We start from the raw sequence: 24,888 nt of genomic DNA, 5'->3' as shown, positions 1-24,888 counted from the left end.
TGCAAAAACTAGACCGGGTTATTTACATCATGCGTTCTTCCACTTCAGATCCTCAATGCAGATTTCATTCTATTTAGCAGCTGTACAATTAAAGTACATAAATATTGAAGGTTACCAAAGAGTGTCGGTACTCTTCACAGAATTGTGAGTGACGTATTGTACATCACGAAAGACACACATGCGTCGACGCAAGTTTAGAACAGTGGAAGAGGAAAGCCCAAAGACACAGATGAATTGTATTTGCAGCCCCGACTTCCTTCTCAACTCAAACTTGTGTGGATATCGGACAAAAATCATCACTTCTTGATGTCTAGCCTAAGAGGACATTCCTGCCCGGCCGCTAAGAGAATGGCTTACAGACGGAGCGGCCCCACACGGCGCCCCGAGCTAAACGGACGGCGTGTACTTCAAGACGCCAATTTTCGGACTTTGCGGTAATCGAGTCTCAGCAATATCTATCGATAATCCAAGGGTTATACCACCTCACAGAGAGGGAGGGCGCGCAGATTCAAAGCAACGCGATCTGCGTGCTAGCCTCCCGTCTAGGTAGGAATGGCCCGGCCGGGAGCATCCCAGTAACTCCGGGGTAGCAGCCGCTGCTGCCAGCCCATCTCACTTCCATCCCAACTCTGACCGCAGCCGGGAGTTGCGTCTCATTCTTCCCCCTTTCCCCGAAACCTTGCGCGGGCATACTGTAATAAAACAGCGAATCGGAATATCACTTGGAGCTCCCCGTCACTTTTCAGAAAAACAGTCCAAAGTCTTTTCGGTAGATCGTGCTTCAACCGCGAGCAAATATGGTGTGTTACTTTGACGGCGTTCAAGCCCCATGAACTGCGTCCGTCTACAGGTAGCACGGTTTGTTTTTGTTGGCGACAACATTTGAGCTTCTCTCACCATGCTCACACGGCCGGGTCGCCGTTTTGAGGAGCTGGGTAAAGATTGCTTCTGGGCAAGGAATACCACGAGCGACGGAGTGGTGTTTTCAGTCCACAACAAATGCAAGTATGGCTCTCAACAAACCGACCTCTTACTACAACCTCACATAGTGTCCAGCTTGCGCGTCTAGGTCTGAAAGCAGCGCGAGCTCACTGCAATCCACTGGCTTACAATCGAGATTCCATCGGCAGCAATCGAAGTCCTGAAGAAATGTCCAACTCGGAGCAGTATGGCAATACTTTTGTCTCGTAACGCCGCAGAGCGGCGAGACATGCCGAGGAGATATCTTGTTTGCGACATGCAATTCTGCAAAGGCGGAATGCCGCCCTAGATAGCTCCTAAGACCTTACAATGAGACCGCCACTTGGCTATAGCTTCGCGTCAATGTGATATGAACACGAACACGCAACAGATTACTAGCTCTGACAACAACAAGTGAGGCAAAACTTTGCTCACGGACTTCTTACATGCTAGAGGTGGTCTGGCCTCGGCGAAGGCTTTTTGACGCAATATTGGCGGTAAGATGAAGAGCTGAAATTATATGTTCCAGGTGAGACATTGCTGCAAGGTGGGGTCGAATGAGGATTCGGGGCGCGGCGCCGTATGCTTGGTGGAAACGCGGGGAACGGGAGTCTAAAGTACGGGCGTTAGCTACCCGTAGCGGACAGCTGAAGTACCTATTGATATTTGATGACGAGCAAACACAAACCAGAAGTTACGGAGGCGCCAATCATACGGTGATGTATCTGTGTACGCCGCTTTTGGAAGCAGGTCTCGTGTCCGAGGGTAAGGTAGCCTGGCAGCGTCGGATGGGCACTGAGCCGCGCCCACAGCAGGCACTGTGCGCCAGTCAGCTACTTAAGACCGAAGCGTAGCTGCACACCGCAACTCGGTATGACAACAAGGAGTTCCTATTGGTCAGACAAGCTGCATTGGAGACGGCAAGATGCAACAGGAGCGTGGTGAGCATTTCGTACTCTGGACGTCAATCCCCCATCCGAGCGTATAGTAGCGGAAGCTGGGGCCGAGGCCGACAGGCTAAAACAGACCATTCGCATCGAAGCGCGTAGACACCCGGTAACACAAACACGCTGGACGAGTAGAGACGGTCGTGGTCAACACCCTTGTTGCGTCGGCTTGTGTTCCCCGAGGATGGTGGCGGAAGGACGATAGGTCAGCCATGACAACTGGCATGGGAAGTGAAATGAGGTATTGATGGATGGCGGCCTGTGTTCAAGGGTAAGCGGCGCCATGACGCTAATGGCCTTGAATTTTCCCGTCCAGATCAGGGGAACGACGATGGGTGTGCATGCCTTGGGGCACAATAGAAACGCCGGGAAGGCGTAAGAAATTCTGTTGACAGCTGGAGCCTGGAGGCAACGCGGCAGAAAGAGGTGAGGTTGGACCAGAACCTTTGGGGGCCGTGAGTCAGGAGTTAGGACGCAAGCCGTAAGTCGAGGCGAAGGAGGATATTTACGTCGTTTGCGGGAACTTGAGAAGCTTGATACGAGCGGGCTGGTTGATTGCACGACGTGAGCTTGCCGACAATCCGCGGCATTGTTGATGAGGCTGCAGGAGACGTGTAAGTGCTAGGACGCCACACCCTACCATATCCTGATTGTCAACAGGCCTTCTCTAGTCTCGGTGTCTGCATGCCACGATGTAATCGTACTTGGTACTTGGAGGAGCTACGTTGGCCTCCAGGCGCCTGTCTCGCAAGACCAAGAGTCCAAAACGAGTGTCGGGTTGGGGGTCACCCAAGGGTGCCGTCGCAGGACGGGAAGGTGAAGTGTCAAGGTGTGTAGGTTGTAGCATGTCGTTTCCAGGCCTAGTCGACCGTCTACCTCGTGGCCGATATGTGTTTGGGGAGAACGAGGTGGTGTGAAGCTGCCGTGTGCTATGTGTTGTATGCTATGTGCTGTGTACTGCCGTAGGGGGAACCTGGAAGTTCCTTGCCTGTGGCTCCATCCCCAGAGTTTGGGGAATGCAGGAAGTTGGGGGTTCCTTACTTTGGCGGGCTTCTCCGCAAAATGCAAAGAGAGACCCCACATTCCCCTTACGTACCTGATTAGTGGAGTCTGATTACCTCCACTACTTACTGTGGTAGGTCAACTTCAGGCAAGGAGGAAGTTCCAGATTCCTTTGAGGAGAAAATTCAATAAAAGTGAGAAAATGCTCTGTGCCTTTCGATCCCATCCCCGTAGAACAACCTCACCTCAAAAAGAACGGACGAGAAAAGCCCGCGTAAGGAGGCATGGCGATCCGGCGCGTGAACCGAATGTCAGATAGAGAGCAGATTGTGTTGTACATACTTGGGTGTTCCCCCATGGACCAAAAAAGACACATGGCCTTGCTATCCCCGTCTCCCCGTCGGCAAGCATTACCTTGCCTCTAGGAATACCGGCCGACTCTGTGACAATTGGAGGATTTTGTCTCTGGTCCCAATCCCCTCTGCAATCAAATAGAGGCTTTTGGAACTAGTCCATTTTGTTCTATCAGTTCCAAATCCGGTTTGAAGGCGACTTCCCAAGGCTTGTCACCGAGATAAGGTCTATCCCTCGGTCCCATATTTTGACGATCGCAAGTGAAAATGGGTTAGACGGATGCCGCCTTACCAATTTGACTGGAATTCAGCAACGCAAGATGCAAACTACAGCTCCGTGGCCGCCCAGATCGTGCGAAAGGCAAGAGGAGCCTCCAGGGCACTAAGATACCTCACTCCACATTAATACAGTACTTACTGTTAGCAAATCGTCCTCATTGATTGCAAGGTTGAACTTGCCGTACGATTTCCGTCCAATACGTTGGGGGAAAAGAAGGTACAACTTCCGACTTCCGGCGGATGGGACGACCTTGAACAGAATTGGAGACTGGATGGAGCCCCCTCCTCGCGCCTTGTTTTCATCCATTTGATCCGTTTGGCCCGCAAGTCCCCCCATAGCGCAAGGTCTTAGGCTGCTGTACAGTGTAGGATTATTCTCGTACCGCGTACCCGCTTGCCGCATAAGCAAGAAAATCCGGGGCCAGAGAAGACGATGAAATCTTACCAGTGGATAGAGAGAAAGAAAACTCGCCGACGGCATGCGACAGCTGGGATGACCCAGAAACGAATGGCGGTAAAGCCCGTGGGAGCTCTTACATAGCAAAAAAGGGATTAGCCCTGTTGTGTTCAATCCCAGCGTGCCCTGACTTCCGGCGGCATTCTTTCTCTGTTTCCCCCGAACTGATCGCCTCTTTATCTGAGGGATTGCATCGGCCCCATTATCACCCACGCGGTACCTATTCGCAGTTCCTGTATCCACCGTTGCGGCGTGCTCTTTGCTAGAGAGCGGAGACGAAGGATAGGCAGGGAGGAGGACGGCGAAAGACTACTCTACCTCGGCAGAATACATGCTCAACCCCTTAGATTTCTATTGTCCACCTCGTGTCACCAGGTACCTTATCTGTACGGATAGTTGCCCCCATTTTAATGGTATTCACCTCCTCTTACACCGAACACCCGAACGGTCAGGGTCAGCCCATCCGGCCCCATCGTCGAGCTCTCTCGAAGGGGCAACCAGCCCTGATCCTGGTAGAGGAACATCCACATGGAACATTCCTCCCCTTCCAGACTTACTGGCTTTCAGCACTCCCCCGTGAAAGCCGGGGATTGTCTTTTGGAGACCTCCATGGATGATGGGAGCCGGTTTGGGGCTAGCCAGCACAACAAACAGACGGCAGCACGACAGAAGATTAGACTGCACCACATGTTGCTTTTTTGGCCGACGAGCCTGATTTCCAGAGGCAGCGCAATGTAAGTATGCGTATGCGTATGCGTACCTTGCTGTTTCAATAGGGATGCAAAGTATCAATTACCTTACGAGCATCTTTACAAGGCGCGGGTACGTGAAGAGTCTGCGCGAGCTCCCACAAATGAATGCCCATGGTAATCATAAATAAACTACAGCCAGTCCACTGAGACATGATACTGCCCATTCGTCATGACACAAGCACGACAAGCCAGCCCCAGCCCAAGCCCAGGTGCTTCATCGTCTTATACTTTGCCTCATTAGATTGCGACATTGCAAATCGCAAGCCTCGCATGCCAGCTCTCCGCGATCTTCGTTGTGTACCTAGCCGTACCTCTCATACACCTCTGCCTTTATCATCCTGTCTCAATTCCACGTCCGTCCAACACCGGGTAAGGTACCTTACTCTGTCAGTCTGCCTTCTGTTTCCGCCAGTCTTTGGAGCCCGTGAGCTGTCAAAGAGCAATCTCTGGTCCATCTCAACTTTACTCGCCATTTTTCTGAACCCTCATCCTCCTCTTTCCACTTCTCACTCCTCTCACTCTCACCACACCCCCCCTTCTTCGTCTTGTTCATCTCCCCTTCATCACTGGAACCCCTGACTTTCTTCCCCACGCTTCCGTTGAACTCTGCCGGCAACTGCAACCTTACCCGCGCCTCTTGTCGATTTGCTCTGCCCATAGCCCACCCTTTCGACCGTTCGGTTGGGTCCTTTTTGCTCCCAGGCATTCCACCCACCCTGGTCTTGTTTGCGCACCGACTTGACCAGCCCGGGGGTGGTCGGTCTACTTACGACACAAGGAAAGGAATTGTGAAATCTCTGTTACGGATCGCGCACAAACGCCCGGTCGCACCCTCTCTCTCTCGTTCTCTCTCTGCTCTCTGCCTTTTTTCTCTCTGTATGTGCGTGTCTGTCAGCCGATTCTCGTTTGTGGCTCTCGACTTTAAATATTCTGGCATCTGCACTTTCCTTACACCTGCTAGCCTCCATCTCGTCCACTCCCTACCTACTTGACATACGCCTTCCCTCCATCTCAAGGAATATCACTCCACTGTACTGTGTCTCGGCACCAGTTCCAGCCTCGACAACGCCTCTCAACAAGCAACCATATCCACAGCTGTCTTTATAATCCCCGTTTCTTCCCCAGATTCTTCCATACGGATATAGATCCATCACCATCGGTACGTGGAGCCCGTCAACAACGCAGTAACATCCAGACTCTTTGTCTAACACCTGCCTGATAGGACTTCACCTGTTCATTTCCCCGGTACACACAATCAAAATGCCTGCCAGCCAGATCCAGATCGCCTCGCCTCTTCCTATTTCTCCCCAACGGAGAAATCTGCGTTTGATGACAGGCCAGGACCTCTACACAAGTTTAAACGCGACTCTCGCCTCAACCACCCACCGCCCGGTGACGCCTGTACACATGATTCAGGAGAACGACTACAGCGTGCCGGCGCCTCCTCCACCAAGCCCGGTATCATTCGCTACGGATCACTGGCAGTCATCGATCCGCCGATGAGACATTCGTGTCCAGAGCTACGAACGAATTCTTTCTGCTCACTGTTCGACACAGGGGGCTCCTCTTTACTTGTACAATCAGCATACGGACAAATCATGGGAGTACGGGGCGAAATGGGCGCGGAGCAAACTATTTTTTTCGAACGGCTCGCGAATGAGGTTTACACAAAAAGCAGGGCTGGCACATATCATGGGTTCTTCTTCTTTTCGGTCTGCATACGGATTATTGGCAGCAAGTAGCCACCCAAAAAACGTTGATGGTTGGAGATAACGACTGGCGTCCCACCTCACACATTGTTCGGAATGCGCACTCGTTTTCGGTGTGCAACTAGGCAATTGGCCTTTCTAGCTATGAATTAACATTGATAACACATTTTCTTTTGGCGACTGCCTTCGTCTGTAGCTGCTGCGTTTTGAAAGACCCGGGGATTGTGACATGTTCTGTGAATGGTTCGCCGGTTGACAGGGGGAGGAAAAGGGCCGTCCCATGTTTGCATTGGAACAGCTCGAACAGTCTAATCCCCCGGGTTGTCGACAGATATGAGGCAAGCAGGGACAAGCAAGGAATCCCAAAACAGTGGTTACAATGCTTTCCCCCAAATTTGGATTGCGAGTCTGGAAGCCAGGCAGAATGTTCGTCCAGACTGACTCCCTTTTCCCCTTGTTCAACTTTTTTTCGTCCCTTTTCTTGGAGGGACCTCGACGGGAAGAGTTTCCGTTGCTTGGGCCGTTGGGTCCCATGGAAAATGGAAGGTGGAAGAAGTTGCCGAGGTTTCGCCTGCTGCGAAAGCACGGGCCATCAACACCAGCGCCAGCGCGCCCCACCACTTAACGCGACTTCCCGCCTGCATCGTGTGCTCCTTTCGAAAAACGCGTCTGTCGCGGTCGGTGGTCCGCGACCCCCTTAGCCCGGCGCGTTGCTGCCATCGTTGCTCCATCATTTCCGCTCCCCACTCTCCTTCCAATGTACAAAACCCCTTCATACTCTTCGTGACTTCTCAATACTTCCAACTTGTACCCTCTACACGAATCGAGACTTTTTAATTGCGCCTGCCAATCCTCTCAACTTCGCCTCTTTATTTCACAACTTCCGATTGCCATCTGCATCGCTCTCGCCCGCCTACGTTTTTCTCCCCCATCACCTAGACGACCAGCACTTGCACATCTCGACGCAATGGCTCGCGCAGCTTCCCGTCGGCAAGTCAAGCCTGCTGCTGCCACGACAGTGACCAACCTCATCAGCAAGTACGGCCGAGTCTCCAAGACACAACCTGCCCCTGTAGACGACGCCTCAAAGAAGGTCTTCTTCATCGGCCTGCCCTCCTCTCTTCCCATCGCCAAGACGGAAGTCAAGACAGAGATCAAGCTCGAGTCCAGCCTGGAAAGAGCCCTCCCGCCTCAGCCTGCAGCGACGCCCTCAAAGAAGCGCAAGGCAAGATCAATCGACGAGGACGTCTCACCGAGAGATGCGAGAAGCGACGCCCCGGGATGCGAGTCTCTGAAGCGTCAGCGAGTCTTGAAGAATAGCAAGGACGAGCCTGTCCCCATCAAGCTCGAGGCCGCCCCCACAACCGCAACCACCGCTGCTTCTACACGAAGGAGTACGGCAACACCAGTCGCCGACAGCCGCCGAAAGACTCGCGAGTCGGACGTCATCTCCCAAGCAAAGACCGAAGTGCGCAAGGCCAACCAAAAGATCAAGCGAACAAAGAAGCACAATGCCACAAAGTCAGAGGTCAAGGAGGAGGCTGTCAAGAAGCAGCTGCCTACCGAGTTACTAGAGCTCCTGGACCTGCAACGCGCAATCCTCAAGACTGTTTCGCTTCAGCTCGTGCACCAGAACAACAACGCACCGCTTGATATCAGCTCCATCACACCTCACGTAGCTCGCACATGGGGAAAGAGGAGAGTCACAGTGGATGACATTCGGAGATGCATTGCCATCCAAGACACAAAGACTCAAGGCCAGGAGGATGGGTCACTTGGCTCTCCCTTCATCGTCACTGACTACGGTCGCGGCAAGCTCTGCCTCGAGATGGATCTCACCAAGAACACTGGCCGCATTGACGAGAATGAGCTCTGCCAACAATTCGAGAAGAACCTCCACATCATGTGCTCCCAGCGCGCCATGGATGAGATGTCAGATCTCGACATCTGCTTCGAGAACCTCAGTTTCAACGACCTGCCCAAGTCCGATATTACTGTTCGTCACACGACCATGTCGGAAAACCCCATGTTCGCCAAGGGCCAACGCGCCTTGACTGGAATCAAGAACGACATCCTCAAGAAGCAAGAGAGGGAGACGCAAATCCAAGCAGCCAAGTTCCCGGCGCTCAACCCCAATGGCACCAAGATGAGCCTCCTCGACAGACTCCGAGCCAAGGAGGAAGCCAACGCCAACATCCAGCTCCCCACTGGGCCCGAAATCGCGAGGAAGCGGGCGCTGCAGCGCGTTGGTGACATCTCCGCCGTCCTTTCCATGCTTGTGTCGTCGTCGAATGCGGCCGGACAAATGGTTGTGTCCTTCACCATGACTGTTCTGCAGCAGAAGCTCAAGGACTCTCTGCGCGTCCCCATGCCTGTGGAGGAAGGTGTCGATGCGGTACGTCTGATTGCCAAGGAGGTCGCACCAGAATGGTTGAGGGTTGCCACGGTCGGTGGTAAGGAGCATGTCGTCATCCAGACGAGACGCAAGCCGTACGAGGCGGAGCTCGCCGCGCGAGTTGACCGACTTTTAGCATAGATGGATACATCTGGGGAGATGTTGTCCGTGGAAAGTGTGTTCAAGGGATTGGATTGATGCATGGCATAGCGTGTTTTCTGCATACGGAGTTTGGAAGATACCACAGACATAAGGGATGGGACTCAAAAAAAGAGTTGCGGGCGCTTGAGTTCACTTGAGGGAGACAAGCATATAGACTTGACACGATGAGGTGTAACCAGTCACACATATAGAGACTGCAGTAGATGCAGATAATGGATTCAGTGTAATCGTCAGCTCTGGAGTCGCCAACTCATCTATTGTGCTGTAAAACGTCTAGAAACCGTAACCTTCATAAAGAGCCAGCCTCTCGAGACATTTCTGAGTCTTCAGTCTTGTTTCATGCTATGCAAACCAAGCCGGGATCATTTTGTTCTGTTTTGTTGTTCAATACGTCCATTTTCCGCCCTTCCAAAGATCCAGACTCCCCAGCGCAAGCAAGGTTTAAGCCACGAGCGCTCTCTCTCGCGTTATGCTTTCCCCCCTTGACGATTCCACCGATTGAGTGAGTGGTATCAATCAAAAAAAAAAAAAAAAGAAATTAGAGACGGAAGAATTGCTCATTTCTTCTTGGCGAAGCGCGGCTCGCCAATGTTGGCGCCGCGCAGCTTGACGTTGAGGACGCGCTCCATGGCGGACAGAATCTTCTGGTCGGGCGCCGCGCTGCCGCGCTCAAAGTCGGCGACGATGGACTGGGTGGTGTTGCACTTTGTGGCGAGGTCCTTTTGGGTCATCTTGGGCTCCATCTTTTGGCGCGTCTGGGAGATTGCGTCGCCAACCTCCTTGCCGACCGTGTTGGGCTTGATGATGTCGTCGGAGCGGTCGACCTTGGTTAGGCGCTGGCCTTCGACGCCGGGCTTGGTGGCCTGTTGAGGGGGGGGGAGAGTTAGTACGTTGTGTGTTTCCTCCGCCCTCTCCATCTCGCCTCATCGATGGAGAATTGTGGAGAATGGAGGGGTGAGGTTGGGCAAGGGCTCATGATGTCAAGCGTGAGATTCACAAGGCACCTATCGCGCAGGAGAAGGATTGTCAAAAACGTACAGCATTGCCAGCAGCGTACTTCTTCTCCGTTCCGATGACGGAGCCGCTGCGCTGAGCGGCGTTGAGGGCGCTCTTTCCCTTGATGACGGTCTCTCTCTGCGCGCCTCCGCCGCGGGCCTTGGAGCCGATCTTGGTGGCGGTGTCCCAGTCATCCATTGTGGGCGGTCGGTTGATGTGTGAAGAGTTTTGAAGATGGGTGATTATTGCTGTTGGAAGGGAGTTTGCGTGTCCCTTTTTTGTTGTTCGTCGGGGTTGGTGATTGTGGTCTCGTGAGGATTGTTGATGTTGGTTTGTCGGTGGAGGGGGAAGGAAAGGTAGATAAAAGAGGGTTTCGTTGCGTCAGTTTTTGGGAGGCGGCTGTTCAAAGAGACAGAGGGTCCTGAATGTCTTTGTGGCTGGTGCGTGGGCTGGTCGGCAAATAACAGGTATGGAAGTCGATGGACTGGCATAGATGGCAAAAAACCGGTGGGGGGAGCACAGAAGGAGGGGAGGGGAGTCGAGGGAACTGAGCGAACTGAGTCAACCGGCGGAGGTAAGAGGGGCGGGTATCCCTGCATGTGCCTAACGCCGCGCCGCAGCAAGAGTAGAGCACCAGGGCAGATCCGACTGTCAGACTGGGCTGCACATGGCGGGGTGACCGACGGGACCTGAAGAGCCTCCCCCTCCTGTCGCTGAGAGCTGTTCCCCAGCTGACGGGAGCGCTCTGCGTACAGGTATGGGAGCCTTACCGCGTCTTTTCCTGGTGGCTGCCCCCGGCCGGTCTCTATTTTTGCCTGACTACGCCACACATCAGATTCGAGGCCCTCAAGGTCTCTTTTTCCTTCTCTTCCATCATTCAAGTCAGCCCGTTGAAATCCGGAAGAGCGGCCTCCAAGGAATAAAACCTTAGGTGCGAAGTACTATTCATTCTATTGTTACTCATCGCAGTTAAGGGAAGTAAGTAATTGATTCCACCCAGGCTCCCTCGCCGCTTGCTTGCAATCCGACCCTGGGCCATATGGCAGCAGCTGCCTTTATTGTGTTCTGGATTTGGCAACCTACTTTCTTTGCTCAGAGAACCAAGCGAGTTGCAATCCAGACAATGTTTCCTATCCTATGGATCAACAGTCGCCATGATTAGGTATGATCTGTATGTATTCTTGAGAGCCGACTGGCCGATAAAGCGTCGGCCACAACAGTTTCACCTCGCCCCAGCTGGTTTGACTGTGCTGACTAAGCTTGCTCCCTCATGGAACGAGGTCCTCACATTGAGGTGGGTTCAACAAAGAGTCTTGATCTCATCGAACATGCTCATCGGCCCACAACCCGCCCCGTCCTCCACCGAAAGACCCAATCTGGCAACCACCATAGCCAAGCTTTCGTGATCCTTGACTCTGAGAGAGAGAGACTATCTTCCCTTGAGACAATACCACTCAGGCTTTTTGACAACCAGAACTTTCTCATAATGAGTGTAATACTCAACGTCTCGTTATCATCATAAAGAGTGCCGGGCATCTCATCACATCAGCCCACCCCGGCATCCTTCCAACGCCGCACGCCGATCTCTACCCCGTGGTGAACAACCGGCCTCGGTCCCGGGAACCCCCCCAACATCTCAACGGCCCGGCCTGGAAAGCACAAAGCATACCTTACATCATGACCGCCGTCCCGGGCCTCCAGCCCTTAACCCTCCTAGCAGGCTTCACCTACTACTCCCTCCTCGGAACCTACCTCGACACAGCCCTCCTCCTCCTCTTCACAGCCTACCGCAACAAGCGCCTCCTCGCAGACCTCATCTCACCCTACATAGACTCGCACCTCATACGCAACCAGATCCTCCTCCTCCCAGGCTTCCTCCTAGGTTTCATCTTCCTCCAGATATGCCGCTTCCTTCTAGGCCTCAACGCTTCAACTGCGTCAGAAACGGAAACGAGAAAGTGGAAGACGACGCCGGTGAAACCACTCTTGATCCCCTGTACTACAACTCACAGGCGGACGTTCCCCGAGAAACACGCCTTTGTGTACTCGTACCTCGTCGTCGGCATCCCCGTCGGGTGGAGGGGGAACTACGGTGGCATGGTCTCGTGCGACGTCGACAAGGCAGGCTGGTTATCGTGGTTCTCGCTGGCGCCGCGGCCGGCGGGGAGAGGATGGTTTCACGTGGATCCGGCGGATTATCTCGAGCGCGGGAACGGGCATCTCGGGTTGAGGGGGAAGCTTGATGCGTATCTCACTTCTCAGGTAAGAGGTTCCTTCCCATAGCCAATTTCACCCATAATCTCACTTGGGCAAAAACGTGGTACATGAAATTTGGAAAAGAAGGCTCACATTAGATCACACAGGGCGCGGATCCAGCACAGTATCCCAACGCATACCTCGTCACCGCCGCAAGGTTTCTGGGGTACCACTTCAACCCCGTGTCCTTTTGGTACCTCTACTCCAGAGACAGGGAGCTGACGGCCATGGTGCTCGAGGTGAACAACACCTTTGACGAGAGGAGGATGTACTTTCTCACCACGGATGCCGTTCCGTCGGAACAGCGTCTCGACGTCGACCGCGGAACACAAGACGGCATCGCAGCAGAGTCAGCCTCACAAGAAGCAGATGCAGAATCTCCCGCCGCCCCCAAAAAGACGCAGCAGCAGCAGATCAGGATGACAAAAACCTGGCCAAAGGACTTCCACGTCTCCCCCTTCAACTCCCGCAAGGGATCCTACGCCCTCTCCGCAACAGACTTCTTCCCACCACCACCACCACCACCAGCGGACGGCGCCGGCGGTGCGGCAGGGACCAACTACGAATACACCCTCGACAGCACAATCACCCTCTCCTCCTCAAAACACCACCCCAAAATCGTCGCCCGCCTCTTCAACTCCGCCCCGGCCATCGACCCAGCCACCATGACCTCCCTCCAAAAACTCGTCTTCCTCGCCCGCTGGTGGTGGGTAGGCTTCATCACCTTCCCCCGCATCGTCAAAGAAGCCGCCATCCTCTCCCTCCGCAAGGGGCTGCACGTCTGGTTCCGCCCGGAGCCCCTGAAAGAGAGCATCGGACGGAAAGCTGACGCGACGGAGAGCCGGCTCGAGCCCGTTTTCAGGGCCTACCTCCGTCACCTAGTCGCGCAGTCGGCGGCCGCCATCGCCGTCACGTATATCCCCGCGGGAATCTCTCCCACTGGAAGAGCAGGAGGAGGAGGAGGAGGAGGAGGCCTCACCGAGACGATGCTCTCGCCCGCCGCCCAAAAGAACCCGAAACGCGCAGAGCACCTCGACCTCAAAGTCCTCACCCCCGTCTTCTACACCCGCTTCGTCCGCTACGCCCACGACCTCGAGGCCATCTGCTGCGAGTTCCAAGACAACGGCACGCTCTGGATCTCGCAGCCAGAGGTCCTACCAAAGCTCGTCCTCAAAAAGCCCGCGCCGCCTCTAAAAACGACAAACGTCCTAGACTTCATCTACTTCAGAGCCATACGCACCTTACGGCAGAGGCCCGACCGCATCGAGCGGCCGCTGACCTCGGCCACAAAGTCTCCAGGAGCCGGTAAGGACGGCGGCGCCGGCGTACAAAAGGTCGATATACGGGATTTCCGCATCTCCTCCATGGACGGCTTCGTCCTCGGACAGACGGACAGGCAAACGCGGAGCGCGTACAGGTCCCTCGTGCTGCGGTTGTTCCTCGCCGACCGTCTGGCGCTGGGGAGCGTGGAGCTCCTGGACTTGCAGCACTTGATCCTGCGCGCGGGCGTCGCTTGGATCTTGTCGTCTACCGTCGCTCCGCTCATGAGGTTATGAGAGATATTTCGATACGGACTACTTGAGTCCTCAGTAAGCGCCATGCATGTGGCTCACGTTTTGTTTTCCTGCCTACTAGAGACAACGCGCAATCAGCCGCGCCTATTAGAAAACTATAGAGAAGGAGAGAAGAGCTAAGATGTAACAAGCAGGAGAGACAACTCCTCCAAACTTGCCCCAGATAGATGACGATGCCCCTCTGGCTGGACCAGTCCATCTCAGCCTTCAATGTACGTCGCCGATGATCAAACAAGGCAGCTAGCTAGCTGCTCATAATCTGCATCGCCCGGTTGGGGTTTCCCCTCCTCCGCATATGCGACGAGCTGTCTTCCGTGGCTCACTGTCATTGGGGGAGATCTCTTTTTTACGTCTCAGATAGGCCCGAGGAGATAAAGTTGATAGCTCACCTACATTTCATCATTTACTTGCCGCAGTCCGGCGTATCATGAGCAGCAAACGCACAAAGACATCACACGTCCACACAGCGAGCTGCGCTGTCATGGATGCTGGTAAGCAGATCCCCCCAAAGCTGTGGATCTTTCCAATGGTTAAAGCTGGTATTTGAAATACTCGTCTCTCTTTTCCGTGGTTCTCCCCAACCAAAAAAGCATATTCGGCAGGTAGTCTGATTAGTCCATGTTGGGGCGGGCGGGCAGTGGACGCCGAATTGCATCTCTTTGCATGCGGTACCTTACCTGGAAGAGGGGTTCCCTTACCTCATGTCTGTTAGCTTGCATGGTCCAAGTAAGGGAACGCTATACTCGAACTGAGCACGCGGCATATGTTCGTGCCCTTACTCAGCATGCCATCTAATGTGCAGATTGAGCAGCGTTGGTGGAAGAGAAGAAAACAAAAATCTGTCAAAAAAGTCATCTCATGTTTCAATTGTTGATTCAACGTTTTGTCAATGACATCTGGAATACTTGGCTGTGATTCGGAACGCTGTCTGCGAGGTGGCGCACATTTCCCCGCCCATATTTGGATCCCCTGATTTCCGAGGGGCCGGGGGAAAGCTGGTGTGGAGGGGGAGGTCTTCGAGAGTGGACTCAGTGGAGGGCCCGGGTCACGTCACACTCTCCAAACATGGCTCGCCCACAGGCGCCTCGCACTGCATTTGGTGGTTGCCATTACTCGATTTGCAATGATTTGCAAAAGAATGCTTGTTAGACCGCTCAGGCACGGGGCCGATAGGTAGGCATCCTAGGTATGCACCTATGCCAACCGGGCAGTGGGGTCGACGTGCACACGCTTGACACTTCATACTGACAGAACTCTCAACTCCTTCAGTCGAGGTGCCGCGGAACGAGTAGGTATCCGGTGTGTCGTGCTAAGGTGCCGGCAAGCTGCAGCGGCACTAACGCGGGTCCCGCATCGAAAATTCCAAATCGTCCGGTCCAGGGCGGGCGGCTGGGGGGCTGCGTTCGAGAAAATCGTACAGTGTTTCTCGAAGCTCTGATCCCATCTTGTCAGCAAACCGTAGCTTCGATCAAACGAGAACATCTCAAAGACGTACCCTTAGTCGTGGAGAAGGGGCTCTAATGACAAATTGCGATGGTGAAAGGACCTTTTCTCCAAGGGACCCGAACGCCCGTCCATGGCTGGCGCAAAACCGAGCATTGGTTTGATCTTCACCTACTATGAGCCCCCCTTCCGTGCCCCTCCGCGGGGTCGAGCTGTTCGAGTTCGAGACATCAACATCCAATGCTCGCCTGACTAGTATAGTCCTGTCATGCCAGAGTTTGAATCGAAAAGCGCTCGCCGTAAACATATTCGACCACGCCCCGGTGTTGTCTCGCGTTGTGCTGCGCTGTGCTATGCTGTATTTGGTCGTGTATGTAGCGAATCTGAGAGCAAGGATGTCATCCAGGCTCTTGCTGATATCTGGTGCAACAAGGATGAGCTGCCCGCAGGTCGAATAGAAACGCCAAGAAACTCAGGATCGCCGTGGCCTGCAGCGCTGACAGAAACGTTTCTCGAATTGGTGGACCCTTCTCCTCACTGTTTCCCAAAGTTGTCCAAGGTCTTGTTTCCAGGGTTGGGTCGTGTTCGATGTCCCGGCCTCGAAGGAGCCCAAGCCTACCGCCACGAAAGGGTGTGATCTCTCGAAGCTTTGTGAAGGAGTCGTCGGATGTATAAAAAGAAGTTATTTTCCCTCATGAATGCTGTTATCAACTTTCCCTCTCAAAGAAAAAAGCACAAACGCCAATTTTCGGAAAGTCTCTCCTCAACGTCTCAACACCGTAGCTTGAGTCGTGGTCGCACCCAATTCACCATCGGAAACTCCCATCCCACGGTTTCGGACACTTCTCCCCGCTCATCCGGTCTGGATCCAGGATCGGTACCTCAATAGGGCGAGTGACGTCGTCGGAAATATGTAAGCGCCTCAAGTGGTGTTCGGAGGTCGCCAGCTAAAACTTGATGCGCCACCAGATACCCCGCCCCCTCCATCAACAGAAACAAAAAGGGCTTACTCCCGTCTGGTGTTTGTCCGCTTGGAAGTTTTGCTGCACCGCACTGTCTTTCAACGACTTCGAACCTGTTTGCTGTTCTCGAAGAAAACCAAAAATTTCCCCACGTACCTCTCCGACTTCGATTCATATATCCAACATGCCTCTTACGGGACACTGCCTCTGCAAGGCCGTCACCTACAAGGTGGACGTCGATGCTCCCCTCATCACCGGCTACGACCACTGCGACGATTGCCAGCGCCAGAGCGGCTCGACATACTGTACGTATTCTCTCCTGCTTTCCCACGTAGCAATGTCGTAGCATAGAGGCATCTCCATCGATTCCTCGACTTATAACCTGGGCGCGTTTTGGTTGCTGACCCTGGATTAGCCCTTGTCGCCGTTGTTCCTAAGGACAAGCTTACCATCAATGGCCCTACAAAGAGCTGGGCGGGCAAGGGGTCGTCAGGCAAAGATGTTCACCGCATCTTCTGCTCCGAGTGTGGCTCGCCAATTGCTCACGACCCCGATGCGGCCCCGGAGATCATCGCCCTCAAGGCGGGTACCCTCGATACTGAGATTAAGAAGAACCTGAAGCCGGTAAGTCGAGCAATGACCCCAACACGGATCGAAGACACTCTTCGTTTCTGTGGCTTCAGCCCGGGCTGTTTCATGGATGAATGTTGTGACTAATGCGTTGTCTCCAGGACACCGAGATCTGGACCGTTGGCAAGCTGCCCTTCTGCCAGGAGAACTTGGCAAAGCCCTTCAAGCACATGCCCGAGTAAATTCGGACGTACGAAGTTGCGAATAGAGTTGAGATGCATGTGAGATGGGATATACCCCTAGGTCCTTGGATGAAGGGTCTGGGATCCAACTTATATGCTGGCGGCGGAGGGGACAAGAGTTGCATGGATGAGTCGGATGTGGGGAGTTTGTGGGTGTGGTGGAATGGCGTGAGAACCTGGAGGGTTATGATGGCATCGGGCTCGACTCGACCTCCCATTGACCCACGTCCGTCGTTACCCAAGTATACCCAGCTATCAGTTTAGCTCGGACGAAAGATTTTGGAAGGAATCCTTAGAAATTCAATGTCAGGCAATTGCTCTACAAAGACACAATCGATCCTGCCTCGCCGTACAGGTGACATCCTCGTTCAAAACGCCATCACTGCAACCCGAGCATCAAGTGCCAAAACCCGGCTGCATTTGAGAAACTCCGATAATAATCTTGCATTGTGTCATTTGTCATAGTCACGTCTCAGTCAGAGGCAAAGGGAAAAGTGCATCCATTCAATGCTCATTAATACTTGAATCTTGAACAGTGCCAAACAGTATCATTACTTCCATCACCAGGCATTTCTTCAAGCCGCACTTCATTCACGCAACGACCACCATACTGCCTCTCCAACAATCTCTTACAGTCCTGCGAGGACTGCAATGCCTGCAGCACCCATCAAGAGGCCACCTGCAGCGAAAGTCGGCATCGCACCACTACCAGCGGTTGTGCTCGTGACCGCGGCACCCGAAGCTGTACCAGTGGTGGGAGTTGAAGCACGGGTAGATGAACTACCGGTTGATCCCGAAGCTGAGCTAGTCGCAGCAGTAGAAGGGCTTGTGGTCGCGCGGCTAGTAACAGCAGTGGCACTCGCAGCTGCACCGGTGATGGTCCCAGGTCCCTGAGGGCCGCTAGCCGTATAGTAGAGAGAGATAGCCGTGTTGCTGGGAGCTTGATCGCTTGTGGCAGTGGCTCCGGTCGTTACGGGAGTAGCAGCAGCCTCGATGCCGGAGTAGATGCTGGCGAAAACTGCAGTGGGAGTACCTGTGCAGAGAGCATTGGAGGCAGATGAAAGGACGCCGCTGTAGAATGCCAGGTTTCGCTCGCTGCGGAGACCGTGAATAGTGAGGCATCGCTCGCAGGCCAACTTCTCAGCGAAGAAGCTACCCCCGCAGATGCATTGCGCGTGTGCCTCGTAGTCGATAGGGTTGGTGCCATTGGGTTGACAGGCGAGCTCAATGTTCTCAATCTGGACGCAAGGGGGAAGCTGGGCACCAGAACCTGTCTGAGGCTTGCAGACAACGTCTTGGTAGGGACGGCTGGTCTGGCGGATATCGAGAATGGCTGGGATAGACCAAGCCTGGGCGGTAGAGAGAAGCATGGCTGCAAGGCCAGCGATGATGGCTGTCTGTCTCATTTTTGGTGTAGTTTGTGTTTTGACAAGCCGATCGAAGTGGCGTGGTAGTAAGGAGTTGTATGACGAAGGGATTCTACGAGAGGATAGATGCAATGGCGATGGATGTGGTAATTCCAAAAGAGGCTGATGTATTGGTGTAAGTGATGAAGGCAGTTTTGGGAGACTTTGACGATGTGTACAGTGTAGTTGAATGGAAGAAGAAGAGATGGGTCGGAGAGAGAATTGAGAAGAGGGGATTAAGAAGAAAAGGAAGAAGAACACAAAGGCATTGTCCAACGAGTAGGCTGCTACCTGCATCAAAACCAACGGGAAGTGCTCTCTTGCCGTGACTACCTCATTTGCCAAACCGGGTGTTCGTCCCTGACCTTACCTACATTACCATGAGGTACCTTACCTTGCCTCGACTACACTACCCAGCATCCAGGGGGGAAGGAACAGGCGTGAGAGCGCATGCGTCGAACCGGGCTAAACGGGGAAGGTATCGTGGACACGATATACAAAGTTTGGATCTTTGGTGTTTGACCTTACCCTTTCGGTATTCCTTGTTTTCCTTGGGGCATGTAGCAATACGTTTTGCCGTCATTACCGCAACTAACGCGCCATTAATGGCAAGGTCTGCCGGAGGGGAATGTTGCCAGAACAGACGGTTTCTCGCGCCGGCGGAAATTGAATATTGCGGCACAGCTAAACACCTCATTCACTCCTGTAGACACACATACATGGTGCAAATTGTCCAGTCATGGTTGAGGAAGATTTCGCGCCGAGTTGGACCAGCTCGAGCAGCTGACCGAAAAGGGACTAGCAGTATAAGGATGCAGGGATGGCACTGTCCACGCCTTCAATTGATGGGAAAGCTCGCCGCTCGGGCGCAAGTGTGGAGTCAGAACCTGTCCTTTTGGCAGGGGAGCAACACCTTATCGAAGGCGTCTGGGGTGCACCTCGCCATAATCAACACCTTATTGCCAAGCGAAGCAGCATCCATAAACATCGTCGACTCCATTGGAAGGCTTGAGGGTATGGAGTACTTTGGTGTTGGACCCTCACCTTCCCGTCCTTTCTTTCGCGGGGACACTCGTAGTACCGTAAGTGCTTACGAACCATCATGCGGGGTACCAATGGTTTGGACGAGTTGCTGCCACTGGCTAGTTCAACGACTGAGTAACGCTTCATCCCGACCTTCCTGTTGTCGGGTCACTCTTGACATACCTTACCATACTTATGGTATCTGCTAGCTCCACGACTGGGCAGGAATCAACTGGACGGCTCGATCTCACATTGTTTGGGCCAGTTCATCTCGACCCCAATCATATCGCAAGTTAGCCTCAAACAAGGGTGGCACACCGACTTGTTCCATGATCAACCTCGATGGCCCAACATCAGCTGCTACAGAGGAATCTTGATCAAGAAGGACTAAGGGACCACTCTATGGCACCGCATCAAATGATCGAATACTGCTGTCATCAGTCGTGAGGCGCCTTTGGCCACGTGCCTGTCACAAAAAGCTCGGGGCAACCACCGTTCAACTCCGTTCCTGCAGGCTACGCCGCAGGGGTAAATTTAAGCTTGCTTATAGTAAGCATGGTCTTGCCTGTATCTCATTGCGATGGTCCCCAGATGTGGTAGGAAAGACGCTAATCTGTTCGACGACGCATCTCCCTCATCTTTGACAAAACCTTTAACGGCAGACAACTGAACTAGACCAAGCAATTTTCGAACTTTTGAATTCGAGTTGGCGGCTTAGTTGTTAGTATGGGGATACATACAACGGAGGACCTCTACGCTCTGTGGCGCGCCTCTCGCCTTACAAGAATCGGCATCTCCACGCCAACCGTCAGCCCTACGTATTCTTGTGCCGCTTCGTGCATATCCAGCCACTATTCAGTAATTTGAATGCAGTTGATTGAGTTGCCGAATTTGATCGCCGGCCAATGTGCAAAATTTGAGCCCGACAACTAATTGCTGCATGAACCTGCCAGTGGCCGCTGGGAACGGCCCCATCAATACAGGATGGCCTGGTCTTGAGACCTGTGTCTTTGCGACTCGCACGAGTGTCTTTGTTTGCGGCACTACCTGACTTCAATTTCTGTCTTGCGGTGTAGTAAGACGCCGCCCTAGCCTCTCGGTCAGCTTCCAGGTTTGGCCTTGGCTTGGATTGTGGCAGAAACGATGCAGGCAACGTAACTTGCATTGCCGCTGAAGCTGGAGGGGTACTATCTTCAGCTAGGCCCGGCCATACGTCTGGCTTGTGCGGCTGAGAAACAAGTAGACGAATGATTATATGGTACCCTTCGCCATCTGGGGTCCCATGCTCACGAGATTCATGTTGTTCTGAAATAGACACTCATCCAGTATTCGTACTACCAACATGCGCTTCATCCAGGAACTCGCTATCGCTATCGTCAGTCTCGCGCCGCTGGCTTCGGCTGTTGACTCATATATACATTCTCGACAGACCCAGCAAAGCCTCAGCAATGCGCTGTCAAGCCACGCCGATCTCTCCACGTTCAACGAAATTCTGAGCAGCTATCCGAGCATTACAAGTCACATAACCGCTAGGACGAAGAACGAATTCACCCTCCTCGTGCCGACCAATGATGCCCTCGCCAAGTTTCTTCAACAGTCCAACGTCAGCCGTATCACGCAGCTTCCCGTGAACCGACTATTGACCGTCTTCCGATATCATATCCTGGATGCTCCGATGACGGCCTCGAATTTCAGTGCGCCCAAGGGTATCATGGTCCCTACCAAACTTCGAGATGAGCTCTTCAACCTTCAGACACCAGGCCCTGCCATCATTGGCCAGTACGGTCAGGACGCTCAGGGTCAAGTGCTTTTTGTTTCGCCGAGCACCATTAATCCCACCAAGTTCAGAGTTAGGCAAGGGACCTCCTCTGATGATCACACCGCAAGCCTGCGCGGAGGCCTTGGTCAGACTGCCGAGCTCACATCGATCGATGGGGTGTGGGATGGTGGATACTTTCAATCTGTTGATGCGTGAGTCGATACGATACCCTACGCTTACATTAAGGGACTCATACTGATGACCTCAAGTTTCCTAGAAGCGCCGACAGGATGCTCCATCACCATCAAGAAGCTCTCAAGCTCACTATCGGCTCTCGGAGATGCATTGGACAAGATAAAGCTATGGAAACAGCTCAACAAGACCGCCAACATCATATGCCTGGGACCTGATACCGCTGCTTTCAGGGGAAGCAGGTAGCCTTCAGAGTTCTCTCGGAAACGAAGACCTCAGAAACGCATTGCTGTGAGTCGCAAGCCACGTATTCTGGATCTAGCTTTCGTTCGGCTGACCTACGTCAAAGCTTTCACACTCTACCTCAGGCAGCTTATAGCGACTTCCTCGTAGATGGTCAGGAATTCACATCGATGGCTAACGTGACTGTCCGCGTCACGATTAAGGACAACGAGATCTGGTTCAACGACGCAAAGGTCATCAGCCCCAACGTTCTGTAAGTAATATCGTGCATGATCACTGCCTGGCCGGCAATTATACCTAGGCAACGATATTGATGGGCTTGTGACAGAACCAACAACGGACTCATCCATATAGTGGATCGCGTGATGTCCGCCAATACCCTACCGGACTCATCAAGTTCCTCTCCAACCGGGACGGGCTCGGCTACTCCTACTTCGACTGCTATACCCCCAAATGCCGGGAACCCCATGTCAGAAACGTTCGTGCCGCCGCAGTCATTGCTCTTGCGGCAGTTGTGCTGCTCGTGTAAAGTCATATATCTAGGGATACCAAAGGGCTTGTTTCCTGCTCCGCCTGGGAAGATTCTGAGGAGAAGAAGGATATAGCAGTCTATGGGGTTGAGAAGGTACACAAAGTTGCGTTTATAATTGAGCAAAGCTAGTTTGCCTCTGAATCAGACTTATATCAAAATTATTGGGAAGGTCACATTTGACAGATAAACGCAGAGCAGGAAAGGAAGTACGGAGTACTTATTCATGCAACTGTGAGCAAGTTAGTACGGCGGGTGAGGAAAGGCAGCGGGGGGCGCTGCCACCCTGTGAATAAACAAACTTTCAGATGAATATACCACGAGAACAAAACCATATAGGTTCCGTCAATTCCATTTCCGTCACCAGCCAGTAGGCGCCCGTCTAGGTCGCCGGGTCAGGTCAAACTGGCTGGGTGGTGGAGTGGTTGGACGTCAACAATTAAAATTGCCAACCAGCCTACTCGACGACAGGCTCAGCGCATGCGAGAGTACCCGAGTTCGAATCCCAGTATGAGCACCAGGAAATTGAAATTTCCCAGCATGAGCGCCAAGAGATGTAGCCCCCAGTTCAGCACCGGGGAAAGGGGGGGGGTGAACTCTTTTGTCAACTTGGATTACATAATTTTTTTAGTGTTTTGGTGTCTTCATATATGGCCACTTGAGGCGGGAAACGCGCCAGGTCTCTTTGGTATGTTGGTGAGACGAGCACGACGGTGAAACGATTCAACGTCAATTGCAGCTCTGGAGGAGAACTTATCTTCCTGAGTATCTAAAGAACGGGATCATCATCTCGGGTGCCGTTGGTAGGCTGGTGGCTCTTAGGAGCCGAGAAATGGTTTGATCAGCTCTAGCAACTTTGAAAGGCAGTACCAGGACGCCGTCACTGTTTGGCAGTCCATTATTTTCTTGATCAATCAATTCGACGGGAGCTCATCCTAAGGGAACTTACACCGATGGGCAAATGATCTACAAATTTGCTACTCTTCGGACATCAATTGTCTAGTAACCCCGGTGACGCTTTCGTAAGCTGTTGCTCTGCCGTTGTCAAATGTCTGTCTCATCTTTTCTCTGAACGAAGCCGTGATATGGTCTTTCTGGAAGGTTGCCAGGATGGTTGTCTCACATATGAACAGGAGGGCGAGAACCCTAGCAACGCGGGATGCCTCTGCTCTCTGGAATTCTCACCGACTAGCTCGTACCAAGGATCTACCGTACATGTCAACTGTGATCCGGCCGATCCGCTCTCCGCCCGCTCCCTTGCTCACATTCGCGTTTCGTTCCATGGAGCTAGAACCAATCATTCCGTATCGTTTCACGGAACGACGGTTTTAGAGCTGTCAAGAAGACTTACTAAGAAGTTGCGAAAGCTCATTCCCAAGTCATGGCTAACTCGGCAACGCCCGACTTGCTTCCGACTAACATTGAGGCAATCCAATCACTCTGGCAAAAAAGAAAAAAAGAAAAAAAGAAAAAGACCGAGCTCTTGTATACGTCACTTTACTATTAAAACACCGGGACCTAGAGCCAGCCTTATCATCCGCCTGGGTCCTTATTTCTGGAGATTAGGATCATATTTTGTGGCGCCCTTTGGTGCGTTTGCGTGGGGGGTCCGTCCGTCTTGAAGCTAAGGGAGGGAACTAAGGTAAGACACAATCCTTGGGTTCTTGCTCATGCTGAGCTGTTCCCCTTCGAGTCCGCGCCAGCTTCCGAAAGGTAATCCCCTTCCTCCCCTCCCCCCGAGCAGAAAAAGGAAAGGAGAAAAGTGGGAGAGGATTCAAGTTGTTACTACCATCTTCATCTCGAATCAGTTCCACACGACCAGCGGTTCCAAAAGGCCGCATTGCAAACCCGTTCTACCCAATAAACGTCACAGAAAAAAATATCAACTCTCCCCCCGCCCCGCAAACACAAAAGACGGACCACCGATGGGGCTTCAGCGGGCTCCGGGAGGAGGGACCCACGTATCGGTCATGCTCCTCCGCGCCGTCGGCGATCTCCCCGCAATCATCTGGGAGGTCCTGGCCGCCATCGCCTGGGAAGGGTGGGTCTCCATCACGAACCAGCTCCGTCTTCTCATGGCGACCTACCCGCTCATGGTCATCTTCCTTTTGATGTCCACCAGCGGAGGAACCCCCCTCGACATCACCGTGCTCGTCAGCACCTGCTGCGTCGCCTACCTCTACGCTTCCTTTCTCTACTATTTCCGTTTACGGGACCGGCTGCCCTGGGCGTGCCTCGTCGCGACGTTACTCTGGTTCGACGGCGGCGAGGGCCCCAACAGGCAGCTCATGCGCCGCGGGGCGGTCGCCGTCTTCATGCTGGCGCGGGACGACGACTGGGGCGCCGTGGTGGAGAAGAGGGTCAGGGGCCAGACGCTGCCGTGGCAGGACGGGAGCGGGTTCGCGTTCTTGTATAATTTTGAGGGACGCGAGTTGCTGAGGGAGGTGGCGCTGTATTGGGTCAATACTCTCTGCTCGTCGTTTGGGCGGCGGCGGGTGCACGACGACTTTACGCTGCGGACTTCCATCAGGGTTATGGACGTGCTGGTGTTGCCGCTGATCGGGGCGGTGGACTGGGCTTGGCGGTACAGGCAGGCTCGGAAGCGGGTGAGACTTGTCGAAGAAGAGAGGAGGAGGGGAGGTATGGCGTTGCAGGAAGGGAATTGAGTTGAGTAACA

At 53.4% G+C, this 24,888-nt stretch overlaps 7 protein-coding genes across 7 annotated transcripts; 5 read left to right on the top strand and 2 right to left on the bottom strand.

The window, feature by feature from the left end:
- Positions 1–7,426: 7,426 nt before the first annotated feature.
- Positions 7,427–8,995, top strand: N0V96_005096 (uncharacterized protein; the record flags this gene model as incomplete). Its single annotated transcript, XM_053191260.2, has 1 exon — positions 7,427–8,995. One exon carries the CDS (start codon positions 7,427–7,429, stop codon positions 8,993–8,995), a length of 1,569 nt encoding a protein of 522 aa, XP_053051243.2.
- A 578-nt stretch (positions 8,996–9,573) lies between these two features.
- On the bottom strand, positions 9,574–10,210 carry MBF1 (multiprotein-bridging factor 1; the record flags this gene model as incomplete). The annotated part of the gene is made up of 2 exons (XM_053191259.1): positions 9,574–9,879; positions 10,055–10,210. The coding sequence occupies 2 exons, from the start codon at positions 10,208–10,210 to the stop codon at positions 9,574–9,576; spliced, it is 462 nt and encodes a 153-aa protein (XP_053051242.1).
- A 1,479-nt stretch (positions 10,211–11,689) lies between these two features.
- N0V96_005094 (uncharacterized protein) lies at positions 11,690–13,824 on the top strand (the record flags this gene model as incomplete). The annotated part of the gene is made up of 2 exons (XM_053191258.2): positions 11,690–12,274; positions 12,376–13,824. 2 exons carry the CDS (start codon positions 11,690–11,692, stop codon positions 13,822–13,824), a joined length of 2,034 nt encoding a protein of 677 aa, XP_053051241.2.
- Positions 13,825–16,431: 2,607 nt separating this feature from the next.
- Positions 16,432–17,059, top strand: N0V96_005093 (uncharacterized protein; the record flags this gene model as incomplete). Its single annotated transcript, XM_053191257.1, has 3 exons — positions 16,432–16,552; positions 16,663–16,871; positions 16,979–17,059. The coding sequence occupies 3 exons, from the start codon at positions 16,432–16,434 to the stop codon at positions 17,057–17,059; spliced, it is 411 nt and encodes a 136-aa protein (XP_053051240.1).
- A 629-nt stretch (positions 17,060–17,688) lies between these two features.
- On the bottom strand, positions 17,689–18,465 carry N0V96_005092 (uncharacterized protein; the record flags this gene model as incomplete). The annotated part of the gene is made up of 1 exon (XM_053191256.1): positions 17,689–18,465. One exon carries the CDS (start codon positions 18,463–18,465, stop codon positions 17,689–17,691), a length of 777 nt encoding a protein of 258 aa, XP_053051239.1.
- Positions 18,466–20,830: 2,365 nt separating this feature from the next.
- N0V96_005091 (uncharacterized protein) lies at positions 20,831–22,211 on the top strand (the record flags this gene model as incomplete). The annotated part of the gene is made up of 4 exons (XM_065757299.1): positions 20,831–21,459; positions 21,517–21,681; positions 21,819–21,935; positions 22,037–22,211. The coding sequence occupies 4 exons, from the start codon at positions 20,831–20,833 to the stop codon at positions 22,209–22,211; spliced, it is 1,086 nt and encodes a 361-aa protein (XP_065614068.1).
- A 1,925-nt stretch (positions 22,212–24,136) lies between these two features.
- Positions 24,137–24,877, top strand: N0V96_005090 (uncharacterized protein; the record flags this gene model as incomplete). Its single annotated transcript, XM_053191254.1, has 1 exon — positions 24,137–24,877. The coding sequence occupies one exon, from the start codon at positions 24,137–24,139 to the stop codon at positions 24,875–24,877; it is 741 nt and encodes a 246-aa protein (XP_053051237.1).
- Positions 24,878–24,888: the final 11 nt, after the last annotated feature.

Source organism: Colletotrichum fioriniae (assembly GCF_027942845.1).
Source record: "Colletotrichum fioriniae strain IMI 355084 chromosome Unknown scaffold_5, whole genome shotgun sequence".
NCBI classification, from domain to species: domain Eukaryota; kingdom Fungi; phylum Ascomycota; class Sordariomycetes; order Glomerellales; family Glomerellaceae; genus Colletotrichum; species Colletotrichum fioriniae.
This window is presented reverse-complemented; position numbering and strand designations above follow the sequence as displayed.